Source organism: Sycon ciliatum, chromosome 12 (genome assembly GCF_964019385.1).
Source record: "Sycon ciliatum chromosome 12, ocSycCili1.1, whole genome shotgun sequence".
In the NCBI taxonomy this organism is placed as follows: domain Eukaryota; kingdom Metazoa; phylum Porifera; class Calcarea; order Leucosolenida; family Sycettidae; genus Sycon; species Sycon ciliatum.
In genome coordinates this window covers 17,149,001-17,166,757 of record NC_088654.1, presented here as the reverse complement: position 1 = coordinate 17,166,757, position 17,757 = coordinate 17,149,001, and the positions used below count along the sequence as shown (strand labels likewise).

Below are 17,757 nucleotides of genomic sequence, written 5' to 3'. Positions count from 1 at the left end.
TCTTGGCAGGTTTTACTCTATCTTACACACAAGTCAGAGAGCACCATGCATCTTTGTTGTAGTAGTGGTTGTAGTAGTAGTTTCATGTTCTTAGACAATCATCAGACAACTGAACTGTAGCTGGTATTGCTTCTATTGGACACCATCTCTAGCCCACATAACTCTACCCTGTATGGTCTATACATGTGAGAATGTTTGTGTCATAAGGGGGGCGTCCATAATTATCAATTGTTTTACACGAAACGAAAAAGAGCTTCGTTTATGGGTGGGTGGGTCGAGGAGAGTTTCGTTATGAAAAAAATTGATAGGTAAAACATCAATCGATATCAATCTGTCAAGTCAATATATTTTTCGTCTGGGGGAGGGTCATAACTAAACGTTTTCGTTTTGCGAAAAATATCGATAGTACCGGATGGCCCCGAAGATTTTGCTTTCCTATAAACAATTGTGTGCACATAATAGTCATAATATTGTGTGATAAAGGCTTACCAATTGTTTCCTTGCACCATCGAATCCAGAGAGATGGAACGGACAGAAAACTTTGCCCGTAGGTTTTCGGACGGCTGGGAGAGGGGAGAACGAAACAGACAGTACTTTGCTGTCGGCATGGCATGTGAAGAAGGTTGTAGTGCAGACTGTTCTTGACCTTCGCTGAGGGTGTGGGGACTGTGGGATAACGCTTGCCGAAAAGACAATCAGTGCATGCCATGAAATGAATGCACAGTTGCAATCAACTCATCTTTTTAAAGGAAATTTATCCCCCAGCATCACTGCTTTCATCCACCACCACCGTCGCCGCCGCCGCCACCACCACCACCGAGCATTCGGGCTGTTCATCGCCTGGTGAAGCCTAACCAACAAGTATCGTACGGACTGGGGTGATAGATGTGTATGGGATGTGGCACAAAGTGGTGGTAGTGGCCATGCCCGGTGTATGGATTATGGGGTTTGCCTTGTGTAGATCAATTCCATTCTCTCTCTGTCTGTCTCTCTCTCTCTCTCCCTCTCTCTCTCTCTCTCTCTCTCTCTCTCTCTCTCTCTCTCTCTCTCTCTCTCTCTCTCTCTCTCTCTCTCTCTCTCTCTCTCTCTCTCTCTCTCTCTCTCTCTCTCTCTCTCTCTCTCTGTCTCTCTCTGTCTCTCTCTGTCTCTCTCTGTCTCTCTCTGTCTCTCTCTGTCTCTCTCTGTCTCTCTCTGTCTCTCTCTGTCTCTCTCTGTCTCTCTCTGTCTCTCTCTGTCTCTCTCTGTCTCTCTCTCTCTCTGTCTCTCTCTCTCTCTCTCTCTCTGTCTCTCTCTCTCTCTCTCTCTCTCTCTCTCTCTCTCTCTCTCTCTCTCTCTCTCTCTCTCTCTCTCTCTCTCTCTCTCTCTCTCTCTCTCTCTCTCTCTCTCTCTCTCTCTCTCTCTCTCTCTCTCTCTCTCTCTCTCTCTCTCTCTCTGTCTCTCTCTGTCTCTCTCTGTCTCTCTCTGTCTCTCTCTGTCTCTCTCTGTCTCTCTCTGTCTCTCTCTGTCTCTCTCTGTCTCTGTCTCTCTCTCTCTCTCTCTCTCTCTCTCTCTCTCTCTCTCTCTCTCTCTCTCTCTCTCTCTCTCTCTCTCTCTATCTATCTATCTCTCTCTCTCTCTCTCTATCTCTATCTCTATCTCTCTCTCTCTCTCTCTCTCTCTCTCTCTCTCTCTCTCTCTCTCTCTCTCTCTTCTTTTTCTTCTTCTTTGGTCTTGTCTTTTCAGCTGTCGCTTTGTCTGTCTGGAGTCGCTGATGGTCATATAGGCGTGTGTAATCGTTCAGGTCGCTTGCAACCGGAGCAGTGGTTTGGGCCGTACAGGGGCAAGCAGATAGGCCATGCCGATGTGTACCAGATGCCCGTGAGCCAGGACGAGTACCTCTGGGAGGTAAGTTGCTTGTTGCTGCTCGAGTTTCTGAGCTCGTCCCGTGTCTGTCTCTCTCACTCTCTCTTTCTTTCATTCTGTCTCTCTTCCTCCTCTTTTTATATGCAAGCTCTGACAAAATTTGTCGGGTGAAATTACAGTCAACTTCGCTTATAACGACACTCGGCGGGGCATCAGAAAAGTGTCCTTATTCGCGAAGTGTCGTTATACCCGAAGTCCCATTATATGTATTCCAGTTGGATGTGACTTTGCTCTGGGCATGGAAATTCTGTCGTTATTCGCGAATTGTCGTTATATCCGTAGTCGTTATTAGCCAAGTTGACTGTACTCCGAAGAAGAGAGTAATTCTCTCGATGTACTGCTTGCATGCCATCTGAGTTTTTTTCTTGTATCGTAATCCTGACTTTGCGGAAAACAAAAGATGCCGCAATTCCTTCGCCATCACCCTTGCACGAAGGTCAGTGAAAGGGTGTCATCACCCATTGTGGTGACAGCACCACTCCAAATATGGACATTGTACCATCATTTACCTGACATGAAGTGGCTGAACAGGGGTACTGTGCTGGGGCAAGTAGCCTCCGTTAGCAGTGAAAACATGAAAACTGACAATAATTAGTGGAACAATGCAATAATCTGGCTTGCAAATTCTTGATGATTTGGCTGCGAAGGAAATGCTTCGTGCTCTCTTCCGCCGTGATGCAGCAGTCGAAGTCGTGGCGATCGGGTGCACGAGTCGGTGCACGTGATGTCCTTCTCTGCACATGTTCACGTGCAAGACCCGCATCACGTGCGAGGCCGTACGAACAACTGAGGTCTTCGGGCGATTCGAAAGCCTGCCACTGCTGTCATGAAAGAACTAGACATCGGCGGAAAAGTTAGAAAATGTGGAGTGAGGTGCGTGGAAAACCTGCTAACCGCATACACCCTGGATCCCTGGATCACCCATTGCTGGTATGGCCGTCCGACGCAAGCGGTTCTTGTGACCGACTGACGGATGATCATGCGAATTCAGTAGCGTACACGTACATGTATATGCAAACAGAGCCCTCGCCCTCCTGACATGGCCTCTACCTACCCCATCTGTCACTCTGTAAAGTGTAGCAAAGTGTGACAAGATAGGGCCTATAGTGTCAGACGGCGACAGAGATTAACTTCTTCCACGAGGAGTGCAGGCATTCTAAAGTGGCGATACCAACTGAGCTGAGTTTGTGCATGTAGATGCATTGACCAGAGCTATCAAGCAGATTGCGTGTATTGCACTGGATTAGTTTGCCGGCCCCTAAGCAGCCCCGAGCATGCGAGCAGGTGTGCGTACACACTTGTGATTTGTTTCATTCACTGGGTGTCCTCTGTGCCGGCTCGTTTCATGTACTTGTTCAAGTGCTCAGGATGTGTAATCGCTTTAAGAGCTAGAGGTGTCCATCAATCTGCCGCCGCTCGTGTGTGTACGTGTGTACGTGTGTGTACGCGCTTGTACCGTCATCTCCGAGCAACGTTTCCAAGTGGCGGTCACTTGTGAAGGGCTCTGGTGATGAGAGCGTGTTACTCGAGGATCGTAGTAGCTCTGTCTTTGTCCGTGTCTACACGTGCGTATTTCAAGACATCGATTGCCATATCCCGGTACGGAAGAAGAGCTCAACTCGCCAGCAGGGCAGGCTGGCACGTATGGATCGCGTGATCCGCACACGAGCAATATTATATTCCGTGTGTCGTGTGACACAACAATACCGGCTGCCGGTGGAAATAGTTGATTACCCGCCGCCTTTCTAGCCGGGCTCTCCCAGCGAACAACGAGTGACCTGTACGTTATTTGGAACCGACCATGGATACCTGGTTGCGCCATGTGGCCGCGCTTTTAGTCGGCTCGCGTTCTGTTCCGTCCCTCCAATGTGTTTCTGATCCTCGGGGAGATGTCCGTTTGGCGAGCAAGTTTTCAGGAACCGTTCCGACCATCCAGGGTTGTATTTAAAGTCATGGATGGCACTTGGGGCGACAGGCCTTTTTAAGTAGATACAGAGGTTTGTGAAGCTAGCCTGCTTCTAGTTTCCCCCTACCAGCTGATTACAATTAGCTGTCGTGGTACTTGTATTGTTTCTGGCAACAGTGAGGGCAGTACACAGGCACGCGGGTAGCAGAAGATGTTTACGCGACCAGGGTGTCGAAAAACTTGGTTAATTCTGGCTCTGTGCCCACAGGTGGGCCCCCGCCGAGTGCAGGAATGAGGATTGATGTCGCGATGCACCGCTTTGCGTGCGGCTCAGGTGTCCTAATTATTTCCAAGAGAGGGAGCGTGTCTGTGTGTGTGTCTGTGTGTGTATGTCACTTGACTGGTGAGCTTGAACTATTTTACTACTTGTATGTTGTCAGCACTGTGTTTTGCTAGTGGTACTGAAAAACCGCGTACACATGCACACGCACAGTATTCGTAGTGCTTAATTTCCTGTCCCAGGCCAAGCTCCATCTTGAACGTCGCTTAACACCAATGTGCCGTATAGCCTAGGGGCGGAGGGCTGCGAAAAGAAGCGATTTCCCGCAATCACTTTCAGCCAGATCTCAAGGTGTTGACTGTTTTCAGGGGCCGTATCACCGACGACTTGTTGCCATGTAACATTGTTGGCTGCGGTGGTCTGTGTGTGTACATGTAGAAATCGAGGCAGCACAAACTTTTGTCAAGGTGTACGTGTGTCAGTGATTGTTTAGCGGCCAGCTGGCATAATTGACACCAGGAGTGGCTTTGTTGCAGTGTTTCGGCTTGTGTTGCCCTGTTGCTAATACTGCTGCGTTTCAATCCGTGGACAGCATTCTGGGCCTTGCAGACCCAATAATGTTTGTTAGCCCCCTTGTTGCCAGTTTGGCTTGCTGCTCAGCATGCTACAGTACAGAGAGTGTTTCAAGACACACCAGTGGGTCGTGAAGTACGTTTTACTTCAAATGTAATTTTACACAAGGAGCTTCTCTCTACAAGTCCCCCCCCCCCCCCCCCCCCACTGTCATGCCTATCCTATCACACCCTGCATGCTGTTAGTCACAGTAACTGACTGGCATAACCCATTGATGCTAGTACCACATGTACCCACTACTGCACAGTAGAGGTTTTCTAGAGATTAAGTAGAGGTTTAGAAGTGACTCATGTGGTGTACTTGAAGCATGAATAGTCAAGGACTTGATTACCTGACGTTCTGGGTCCTGGACATGATGGAGAATACTAGCACTTCAATACCATGCCATGGTCCCTTTCCTCCATGAATGCTGCAATGGCTTATGGAAATGTTCTAACGCTGATGGGATATCACTGAGGATCCTGTAATTATTGTACATGGGTGATCTAAGTTAGGCCAGTGTTGTGCGGTGGGACGCCCCACTGGTGCTGTCAAAGTGCCCAGATGCCTAGCCCAGCCACTTCAACTCAGGCATTTTTGCCAGTCCTCTATTTCTAATGTGAGAATGATTCAGCGCCTTTGCTGCTGAGTCCGGCTCTTGCTGTATAGTAGTACTGTCCGGTGTAGAAGAACTGGAGGGTTAGCGTCCAAGCCATTCTCACACACTCCATTATTTGGTGTCCAACAGTACTGTATGCTGCAGGGATGTGAGGGATTAGTATTCTGTTATGCAGAAACTACTTTCAAGCAGCATATTGTCCTAATTGCCTTTTTTGAGAGCTTTAACAGTATGTCAAGGAGCTTGCCAGCATATTTGGACTGTGGACTGGTCCTGAATCAGTGGTGGTGGCTAGCACTAACTGTCAGTAGCCTCAGCCAGGGTGGAAGATTTCATGTAGTTCTATATGGGGATGTAGATAACATTACCTGAAGAAATCAGCATGCCAGGTGTCCTATGCCTGTAGGTTTGGGTGTGCTGAATTTCAATTACCACCAGAGTAGGTATATCCTTGGTCTTAGCATGTACATTCGTGCATTGGAGGACTGTTCCAGGAGCAGTGGTCATCCCGGCTTGACAACGTACAACACAAGCATGTGCACACTAGGAATTTGAGAAAAAAAACCTGCATGCTTGTGAATTTGTGATGCTAAGCACGTCACAGCCACTGAGCATTCTTAATCCCTTGCACGTACGCTATCACCCAAAGGGAGTTCTATGTGTGCAATGTTGTGGGCATTCCCTGCAGTTAGCTGAGCCTTGGAGCCAGCTAGCCGGTCTGACAGTCGCCTATCTCTATTTTCTCCAATTCTGACTTCTGCTGCTTGGCCTAAAGTCAGTCTCTAATGGTTCTTGTGCCCTGAGAGCATTGGACAGGTGGTGCTGCCACACTGCAGACAGACAAAACATGAAACCAGTACTGGTTATAGTGTGTACTTAATTGCACTGATTGAGTGGACTGGGGGATTTGTGCAGACGCCCAAAACCTGTGCACGTACACCGTACACTGTAGATGGTGTGTTCTGTTCTGTGTTTGATATGCCAATTTATAAAAAATGAAAAATAAATGCCAGGCAGGGCAGTGCGAAGTAAGTAGTTAGTTGGTTGCCTCTGTCTGTAAAGAATGCTGTGTGTGCTACTAGGACGACCTGGGTGTGGACTATAGTCTCATAGGCATACTGGGTGACTGAACAATAAAGAATGATGGGCCATGATTGACCCAAGTGCCTTTCAAGTGCTGCCCAAGAGAGTAACCAGGGCCATTAGCCCAATGCTCAAGTGGACAAGGGAAAAACTGCACTCTGTCTGTATCCTGTTTTTCGAGTGGCCAAGAATTTTTTGGTGCACCTCCTTGAAAACCCACTTTCTGGTGCTGACAAGGTACATCTGTGTGTGTGCCTGAGGGTGCGAACAAGTTGCTTTCTGCCCCACTCTTGTCTAGTTCTTCTGTTTGGTGCTCAAGCAAGCGTGAAGTGGCTGCCACTTAAGAATCTTATGACACTTCAGCCACACTTGGGCAGCACTTGGCCGCTGCAATGCAGCAGTAGTTTTTACACCCGGCAGGAGATCATGTAGATTGCCAGGCTGTGTCACACCTGGAGTCTTTTCGCTAACCTGCTTTAGCCTCTTGGGACACCCACCACTGATTGGTGGTGGCTCTGGAAAAGGCAGTGGCTAATGTATCAGAAGTCACGTTTTTTTTCTGAAGACATGTAGTTGGTGAGATCTAGATATGGGCAGCGCTGACTATGACTCCTCCTTGTACACAGAGTGTGGCCTATCTCATCATACGCACAACTTGTTGTAACTCATGTACACACAGAGTGGTGGCATACCTCATCTGGACTGGCAAGAACTCTGTATGTGGCTAATGTATCAGATATCACGTTTTTCTTTTACAGGATGTGTTTATCGTGTCATGATGCAGTTGGTAATATATGTGGGCTGGTCATGCAAACGGCCTGTATACAAACAGCCTGCTGTATCTCATGTACACACCCTGTGGCTTATCTCATCGACCCAGCATGGCATATCAGATAAGAATAAATTGTATTCTTATCTGGCTCCCCAAGGGCAGGATGCGTTTTAGTTGGAAAGTATGATCCCAACTCCCCTGGCTGAAGCTAGGCGTCCTTGTCCAGCCAGTGAGGCTGGTGGACATCTAAGTTACAGTTGATCATGACCTGGTTACTGTGAAATGCAGTCATGCTGAACTAACTTGAGCACAATGACGCCGCACCTCCCAAGCTGAGTGTGCACGCACTATCCGTAGTTTCTTTTGCTTGAGCCGATGCGTGCATGCAGTTGTCCATTGTTGGCGTGTGCAACTTCCGGCCATCCCCAGCTTCTCCCTATTGTGATATCGGCCGTCGATTGTACATGAGTGGACTACAAGATATCTACAAGAAAGAGCCGTCGTCGGCATGTTGCCCAGCTAGCCTAGGGGGGAATGTAGCCACCGTGCATGGTTGGATGGTTTTCACGTTTGCTTGAGAGGACAAGTAATGGCGCATTGGGTGAGGTGTTGCTTTCTTGCCCCCCCCCCCCCCCCCATGCGTACTCAGTCGCCATGATTAGCAATCAACGTCAGGAGAGTGGTTTCACATCTATCACATGACCATACAGGACAGCCATGTTGGTTCCAACTCCACTCAACCCCTGCATCTATGGGTCACATGATGTCGGCCATGTTGGCTCCACTGTACACATGACATGATCACTTTCTACACAAGTTTAGTCACATGACAAATAAAATCATCTGTGAAACCACTCCACGGCATTGCTTTGTATTTATGCAAGAAAAACTTGAATCCTAAGCCTTTGGTAGCTTGCCATGTGCTTGAATAGTGACTGAATCTCCAGATGGCTAGCTGTCACAGGGAGAGAGTGGTTTAGGGACATTATAGATGCTGAATCGATAAATGTACATTATATTAATTATTATCCTCGTATTGAACTCGCTCATGGATGCAGGGAATGGGATTTTCGGTCTTTGACCACTTGCTGGTGATCTCGAGCTGATCTACTCACCTCCCACCGCTTTAGGAGCTGCATCTGCGCCTTGATCCTTGAAGGGTGGTGGCGTTCCTACGAATGCGGAAAACTGGGCCTCTAGCCGAGTCTGACGCGAACCGTGAAAAAATTGAACTCGCTGGCGTGCTAGTTCTTCTTTGAGACAGTATTAGAATGTGGAGAGATCACGTAACAAGAAGATAATAAATTCGGCTGGGTTTTACAGCATTAGGACAGGTAAATATGGTTGGAATGTACGGAGAAATATTGTCCCAAACCCAAAAATTTCAAGTTTGGAAATTTGCGTTTGTCAAAAAACACAATCTGTATTATCTCTCAAAGCTACTCAATACCGTCACATGGTGACAATGGATCCTGAGGTCCGTGTGATTTGTTTAGCAATCTACATAACAAAGAAAAACCTGTTCCGGAACGTGACTTTGTGGCAGACTATCTAACAGGGCAAGCTGTGTTAATGACATCTGACAAGACAGACAACTCAGCAGTCCGTGATGGCATCCAACAGCGAGGACATCCTCGAAAAGACGTCCGACGTCTATGGTCTGAACGCAGATAACATTCATTTGGGCTGTCATTGGATATCTGATGAGTGCGCCACCCCTGCCACACACCCTCTCTCTTTCTCTTCACAAGTTCCCGACAGACAATATGAATTGAAACTTTAAAAACATGGAGAACTACGTCCAAATGAAACTTTAAAAATTTAAATTATGTTTTACAGCCAAGCAAATTTGGCCAAAATCCGGTTTTGAAAACAAGAAATACTTTTCTATATAAAAGAACTTCATCGAAATCGAAGAGAATCTAGAAGAGCATCCAACAGCGAGGACATGCTCGAAAAGCCGTCGGGTGCTTACGGACCGAAGACAGATACAATTCGTTTGGGCTGTCAGCCGATAACTCGTGATTCCTCCACCTTTGCCGCACCCCTGTACTGTATCTGTTCTCTTCATTCCCGAAAACGTGCAGTGAGACGTTTGAATAAGTACGTCCATCACCAAAAAATTCAATTTGAAAGTGGGCTATCGAGTACAGGGCGTCCTGTATCTCAGTAATGCATTATTAGGGTATGAGGTTGCTGAAAAAGAATCTGTATCTTTCTATAAGTAACACTTGCATGGTAACACCAGTACATGATCTTCCTCCAATCTGTTCAACAACTATTCATATTGATGAAGTAAAATAAAAGTTAACAACAACAATTATTCACATAGCAGAGAAAAACTCATTCCTGAACGTGACTTCGTCACACTGTAACAGTGGCAAGCTGTTTTAGTGACAGACCCACTCAGCCAGTGACAGCATCCAGTAGGGAGGACGTACTTGAAAAGGCGTCGGGTTCCCATGATATGAAGACAGACAATGACATTCACTTGGGCTGCCAATCGATAACTCGTGATTGCGTCACCCCTGCCGCACCTCTCTCTCCCTTTCTCTCCATTGATCACGGAAAACGTTAAGTGAAACATCGTGTATGTATAGAAGAATTTGTGCAAACGAACAATTGGAAACGTACGTCCGAACCAGAAAATTTGCATTTGAAAGTAAGGTTTGGAGCCTGAATTTGGTCAAGAATCTGGTTTTCAAAGCCAGTGGAACTATTCTACATGGAAGGGCATTAGCTACGACGAACAGCGTCAAGAAGAGTAGGAAAAACTAAGTGGACGTGTGGCAACAAATCCTGAAGGGAGATTGTTGGCAAGCAGACAAGTATCCCACGTGTACCTTGGTGCAGTGTTCTGTCACTGAGACTCTACGTATCGCACTGATGCATGATTTGGGTGTAGAGCTGGTGAAGACAAATCCGTACGTTTTTATTAGCTTCTGTCAGCTGTTGACAGTAGTTCCCGATGTTGCTCCTATCAGTTGAGCGATTTACATAACAGAGAAAAAAAACTCGTTCGGGAACTTGACTTTGTAACAGCTGCAAGCTGTTTTGGTGACGTGACGTCTGACAACACACAGACACAATCAGCAAGTGACATTGTCCCAGCGGTGAAGACATCCGCCAAACCCAGATAACATCCACTTGGGCTATCAGTCGATACCCCAGGATTGCACCACCCTGCAACACCCCTATCTCTTTCTCTCTTTCTCGTCATCCATGGTTTGAAAAACGTGCCGTGAAACTTGAAAACGTATGGACAGAATAGGCACAACACCAAACAAATTCTCTTTTGAAAGTGAGGTTTGGAGACTTTGGCAAGAGCCTGGTTTTCAAAGACAGTGGACTATTCTCCATGGAAGGAGGACCCTTGCTACATCAAACAGCGTCAAGAAGAATAAGAGCTATGAAATGGGCGTGTGAAAACAAATTCTAACGGCAGATTGTGTCAAACAAACAACTAGGATTGCGTCAAGGAAATAACTCATCTCACTTTTACACCTTACTCCAGTGTGCTTTCCATTCAGACTTTCCGGTCGGGGCGTTCTTCATCTCACTGATTGGGTATGCGATTGCTGAAAAAATAATCGGTATTTTTCGATTTACTACTGTCACCTGGTATTCTAGTTCTTGACATTGCTCCAATCTGTACAACGATTGTAATCACGAATTATGGGGAAAAACTCCTTATCAGACTCCCCATCAGACTTTGTGACAGACTATCTAACAGGGTACGCTGTGTTAGTGACACCTGACAAGAGAGACAGCTCAGTCAGTGATGGCACCCTGTGACGAGGACATCCTCGAACAGCCGTCAGATGTTTATCCATGCCGGGTCCTCCTTTCGTATTGTTAGTAATTGCAAAGTCATACGCGCAGGTGTGTTAGCAGGTGGTAAAAGTACTCTGTGATTCAAGAAATATCGTCTTTCTGAGTGCATGCTGAGCGTGCTGAAACCCAACTACAGGGCACTAGTCAGCGATACGCAGATCATTTCCAACTCCAGTTTCATGTTTTCACAAAGAAACGACATTGCGCTCCAGGGCAATGAAAGGATGATGGCTACCAAGTGTGTGTTGGGAGTGGCGATGCTAATGCTAATCATTATCCCGACCAGGCACAATGATCCAATGTTAAAGGTGCAGATCTGTGACTGCTAATGGCCTTGTGTTGGTGTCCATCTCACAGCTGTGACCCCTTTCTTCCTTGATGAGCAAGTTGATATGCCACCGTGACTGCCCTTTCGTTTGTGACTATTAGCTCACTAAGATTTTATTACTCCGCTTGTCTGCGTAGTAGCCCTAGGGGAGGGTACTTGTCAACTGCTCTCCTTCAACTCAAGAACTCGCTGTCAAAACTCTCTCCTTTTCCTCCCCGCCATGCTTCAAATCTGGAGAGCTGATGTGCTCTGATGACAAGCAGTCATTGTGCAAATGGAATCCTGTGCCCTAATGGTTTTGAAACAATCACACCACTACATGTGCAGACACATGCATCCATGGACATGTGCCTTCCTTCCTTCACACATACACACACACACACACACACACACACACACACACACACACACGCACGCACACATTTATATGTGTACACACGCGCACACCCCCCCCCCCCCCCCACACGCGCACACATACGCATACACTCCCTCCTGGACCTGGGAACCTATTTTCCAGAATTTTGAGAGTGGGCACAAGACATGAGGCACATAGTGTTTACATTGGCCTATTCATGGCCTTGTGCAGAAACAGTATCTTATAGTATGGGTTTTAAATTTTAACAGCTTTGTGGCAATAAAGATCAGCATGTTAATGTTTGGAGCCGCGTGTCGGGCTCATCTTGGGGCAAAGCTTGGAGAATGCTGAAAAAGAAGCAGACCTTTGTCAATATTCTCTGACCATTCTGCCCGGAGGAAAACTGCGTTCTCAAGGCACATTGTTTACGAGAGTGCTGGAAGCGGGTCTGGTTTTGCAGTCGAAGGCATGTATTCGATGATAGCCATGTTAGCATTCAAGCATGTAAGAGCAATCAAGTTCTGGGCATTCATCCGTTGCGATTCCTTCCGATGGCCGTCACGTGCCACGTGCCGCAAAACAGCGGTTTCTCACGTTGAAATTAACTTCCGAACGTACTGTGTGTCGTACCGGCGAACAATGCGAATGCCTTGAAACTTAGATATCACAATAGACTGTACCAGAATCTTATTGGCCTATTTGTGACATTGAGCAATCCCAATAAGCAAGTGCTTCAGGTGTTTGGTAATGTGACGGGATGAATATCATACCCCCACAGCATGAAGGCGTCTTAGAGTAGGTGCTCGCATGGCTGGGCCAGAACGTCTTGCAACGGGCGGCGAGCAGGCGAATCCGATCCTCGACGAGAACTCAGAAAAGGAAAAGAATGTTTTGTCTGATGCCGACTGACATTGCTCACTTGACAGCGCTTGGTGGCGTCACACGGCGACCTGTGTCAAAACTCAGTTCCTCACGCTGGGTAGTCATAATTACTGTACCTCTTGGGGGGGGGGGGGAGACGTAACCCGAAGAGTCCCTGTCATGTGGCTTGTACAAGTATGCTAACACTGCTGCTGCTGCTGTTTAGGAATGTGTAGAGTGGTGCCTGTTTACTCACGGGTAAGTTCTCAAGTGACACTGGGCTTGATTGGCGTGTCCTGTCACACGCTTTCCAACGTTTTCAAGTGCCTCTGCGGTTCTGCTCGGCCAGCATTTATCCTGTCTTAACATCGCTAGGTGCAGCAGAAGAGCCAATGTTCCCTGAAAATAGTTTTACGCCTGCAGCAATGGCTTCGCTCTGTGTTCGGTACATGCTGAACTCATGTTTCTGTTAAGTAATCCAATCATGTTGGCATCAATTGCCCTGGGCTGTGTGTCCAATGCCCCCCAATGAGTATGCGATGGAAAATCAAACGCCGCACGGGTGATCGACGCCCGTCGCCTGGGGTTTGCACGGATCGACCGATAGCTGCGCCGCTCTCCAGTCCTTGCGTGTTTATCTCCATTTTTGGCGTGTTATCTCACAAATGCTTGCGTGTTGTCCCTTTGTGTCGTGTGTAGATCTTCGAGGGCCGACGCATCTCTCACTACCTGGATGGGTCGGATCCGAACGTGGCGAACTGGATGCGCTTCGTGCGGTGCGCGCCGACGCAGCGGGATGCCAGCATGTTGGCAATCCAGTTCGAGCGCGAGATCCACTACCAGGTGACGCGTCCTGTGGACGCTGGCGAGGAGCTCACCGTCTGGTACGCACCCGACTGCTATCACAGTGTTCACGGAGTGCCCGCCGGTCTAAAAACACACACCTATGATAGGAGAAGAGGTAAGCAGGACTGCTTTCTAGGGATTCAATGTCCAAAGCTACTACTGTGTGGTATCGAGTAGTGCTCATTGGTTTGAGGGAAAGATGCAAACGGGAAAAGGTTGAAGACGAAATTGACTGTAACCAACGGGACTGGAACCAGGGACCGTCGCTTGAGGCCATCGAATCATATCAAGATTTGGATCCACTCTGCATATGATAGCGAAGTACAGGATGGTTTGGATTTGTAGTCCCCCCCCCCCCCCCACCCCTAGTTATAACATGAATTTAACCCTTTCACTAAATTGTCTGAAGGCTGGAAGTAGTTTACTAAAACTCCCGGTGGCCAGTATGCTTCAGGCTAGGGTCTGCTTGCTGACAACCCGCCATCACCTTCAGGCACACCCACACACACGCACATGCACCCACACACCAACGCACGATTGCTATGATCAGATCCTTTCAAAGGTCAAGTCGGAACACCTGAAGATTCTGCTGTGGAGAGTCGCCCAATCTCCCCTCCCCAAATCCTTGCCTGCACCACAGAAGAACACACGATCTACTGTAAACTGGCTAATGTTTGCCATGTACAGTCGACCTACCCTTATAACGATATTTTCGTCCGACCAAGAAATATTGTTATAGGGGTAACTGGTTCATTTCATACACATACGTCATAATGCATGGATTTTGTTCATTTTTTTACACTCTTCGTGGAATAAAAAACTGATGTACATGCATATTGTGTTTACAGCAAGGTGCCCACTGGTACTGGTGCCACCATTGCATTTCGTCATGTCCCAGCGACTTATCAAGGGAAGCTTGCCCTACCTGGATAGTGGGCTCTACATATTCCCTGCTAGATATTGTTATAAAATGGAAAATGCCGATTGGTCAGCCCATTTTATATCGTTATAGGGGTAATATCGTTAAAGCAATATTGTTATAGAGGTAAGGCATTGTATACAGAAGTCAATGGAGTGATTTGGTTTGACAGAAAAATATCGTTATAAGGGTAATATCGTTATGGAGGTTATCGTTATAAGGGTAGGTCGCCTGTATTGACATGAATACTAACCAGCGTGAAGTCAAAGTTCAAGAGTGGGTGTACTGAAAAGCAGAACTTTTCGGTGGTGTAATATTTTCAGTATTCTCCAAAATCGGCGGTTTGGTGGAGGGAAATTTTCGGTGAAACCCGTTCTCCAGGTAAGTGTACTAGTACTACATGTATACAGTATCGGTTGTACCGAAATTTCGGTGCGTATTATTTTCGGTAAAAATTGTCGGCACGGAAGTTACCGAAAATTAAACACCACCGAAAATGTCTGCTTTACAGTATAGGTGTATGTGTGGCCAGAGTGCTCCGCGAACATTTGCCATCCTACACTCGCTGGTTCTGAGAGATCGCAAAAATTTAGCGACGCAAATATTGGGCCATTTACTGTATCAGGGTAACTTTGGTCCTTTCTGACAACTTTTTCTTTTTCTTGTTATTGTATTACATAATGCTCAGGCTCTGAACCGAAACTTCATCGACCCACTCATATAGCCGTTGCCACGGCAACGACGCCCGTGCTGGAGTACCGCGCGCAGTCCATGTACACGGTGGCGGCGCCGCCTCCTCATCACCATGGCACCATGATTGGAGCGGCGCGCGCCCCGCCGCCCGGCCAGCACGTTGTCATGGTGCAGCAGCCGGACCCGTCCGGTGGCGGCCTGATCGTGACGCCTGCCCCGCAGTTGCAGGCCGCGCCGACGCAGTACATCGTGCACCATCAGCCCCCGCCGCCACCACAGGGCATACCCGTAGGATATCCCGCACCGCCCGGGCAACCAATGCCACCGGGCGCGGAGCGGATGCAGCTGGCTGTGGCGCGTGGAGGATTGGACATGAGTAGACGTCATTGTCATCGCTGGGAATGTAGCCAGTGCGAAGAGGTGTTCGGACAGCGACTCAACATGGAGGTAAGATTTGTTGGATTTTTTTTACAGAGAAAGAGAGATAGTGTGTGGGGGTGCGTGCGTGCGCACACGCACGCGCGTGTGTGTATGTGTGTGTACGCATGTGCGCATGTGTGTATGTCTGTGTGTGTACCAGCTAGTTAGGTTGTGGGTACACTGTGCTTGGCAGTCTTCAGGGAAAGGGGAGGAAGAGTATTTGAATTTGGGTTGAATGCAGCCATCCGCCACTTGAAAATAATAATAAAGAAACAGTGTGTGTGATAGTAACTTGGCACAAACAGATAATGTTGACTTTGACCATAATGAATGTGGCAAATGGGATTTCGGCCTTTGGCCTCTGGTTGGAGGATCTGATCTAACCTCCCCCATCGTTTAGGAGCCACTTCTGATGCCTGATCATGGGGTGGTGGCGTACAAGTGGAAGCGGAAAGATGGTTCTTGACCCGCCCTGTACGCGAACCCGTGCAACTTTTAAAATTTTGTTTTACCATAGAGGACCTGACATGTTTTTAGTTTGACGGCATATTACAAGGCGGTGGAACACCGTGTTCGGAAACAGTGCCCCTTGCTACAACCATCCACGGTTGGTAGAGCCCTGGGCTTGCGACCATCAACTAAAGTAGCTAAAATACACCTCAAGTGCGCAAACCAACAGCCCTTTTACTTTGGAAGGTTTCAATTTATGAAAGCATCCAAGTCAGTTGTCAGGCCAACATTGCAGTGGTCAGTCCCATTCATTTCTCAAGTTGGTGTGTGTGTGTGTGTGTGTGTGTGTGTGTGTGTGTGGGTGTGTATGTGTGTTTGCATGCATGCGTGTGTGTGTGTGTGTGTGTGTGTGCGCGCGCGCACGCTCTCTCCCTTGTGCAGAAACACGTTTGCCGCTGTGGAGAAATCGAGAAACCCTACCGCTGCATGATGTGTGGTATGGGCTTCAGTAACGGACAGTTTCTGCAAGGCCATGTGTCCAATGAGTGTCCGCGAGCGGTGGACGGACCTCAGGAGAAACCATACGCGTGCGAGTACTGCAGGAAACCGTTCACCGGTACAACAACGCTGATGGTAGGTGTGGCTGCGATCGGAAAACTCTGACGACGGGCAGGTGGGGTGGGCGGAGGGGGTGGGAGAAGGGGGGGGGGGAGTCGGAGGGGGAGGGGGTGGCCAGATGGGCGTCGAAGTGGGCCAGTGAGCTTCGCGGTGATACACAGCTTGTTCTGCTTTCGGATGCATGGCTCTGGTCTGCATGATAGGGAACGTTCTGTGTGACTTGGGATGTTCTAATATGGAGATGCCTTGACAGGACCGCCGGAAACAATAATGCTTGGTCCAGCCATACCCTCGGCTTTCATACAGTGTGTGTATGATATTGCGGGTACACAGGACCTCCTCAGCAGAAAACATGCGTTGGTGTTCGAATAAAGTTTGTCTGGCAATGGCCGGACCAAGCGAGCCGGTTCCAGCATGCCTGCTTGAATGTGGCCATGCAGTTAACATGCAGTTAATACAGAGTGTCTGACTGTGGACTTGCAGTTAACACAGTGTCTGAATGTGGACATGCAGTTAACACAGAGTGTCTGTTGAGGAGCGTTCCACTCTCTCATAGCCAGCAATCGCATGTCATCTCGTACATTGAAAATCAACATAATTTTGCGAATCGACCTTTTTTTCAGGATCACTTTTCAACGAGGACGAAGCAAAGTCGGCCGAACGAAGCCTAGAGGAAGAAAATCACCCTCTCCACTTCACCATCACGATACTGACATAGATACGAGATGAAACAACTAAAAAATTCACAAGAAAACTGTACGACCATCATCGCGCTGACTTTGGTCTGAGAATTTCTATCACGATCAAAAATGTACGAGGAGCACTCAAAAATCAGCCACAGACGTACCTTTATCGCTCTCTACTCCTTTTTCAAGGCACAAAAGTCGACTCTCCACTTTCAAACCAGGAACCAGACATACCAGTGGTCCTTTTCAGCTGCTCCACGAGCGCAGGAAATGTTCACCAAGGGGCGCAGAGCAGCATCCATTCCAGAAAAATAGCTAAAATACGAGCGAGACTGCATGCCTGAGTACATGAGTACATGTATGAGTACATGCAGAAAATAGTCAATTTCAGCGTTTCTGCTCCAAACAGCAACTAGCTTCGACTAGAAACAAAGATTACACCAAAGGATCAAACAACAACCATTTTCTGCAGTTTTTTGCAGATGGCTTCCTTGTGCTTGGCCCAGCACGCCAAAAATCACACCTCGGAGGAGTACAAAAATTACAACTCTCAGATGTCCTTGATTGCTGGCC

The 17,757-nt window shown here is 47.8% G+C and overlaps 1 protein-coding gene across 4 annotated transcripts in view; it reads left to right on the top strand.

Annotated features, from left to right (window-relative positions):
• Positions 1-17,757, top strand: part of LOC135828232 (uncharacterized) — a 50,043-nt gene that overhangs the window by 30,148 nt on the left and 2,138 nt on the right. For all 4 annotated transcript variants that reach the window (XM_065340684.1, XM_065340685.1, XM_065340683.1 and 1 more), the window contains 4 exons: positions 1,723-1,884; positions 13,252-13,513; positions 15,006-15,457; positions 16,322-16,513. In XM_065340684.1, the coding sequence (XP_065196756.1) occupies positions 1,723-1,884; positions 13,252-13,513; positions 15,006-15,457; positions 16,322-16,513 (1,068 nt within the window). The remainder of the gene's footprint in view (positions 1-1,722; positions 1,885-13,251; positions 13,514-15,005; positions 15,458-16,321; positions 16,514-17,757) is intronic.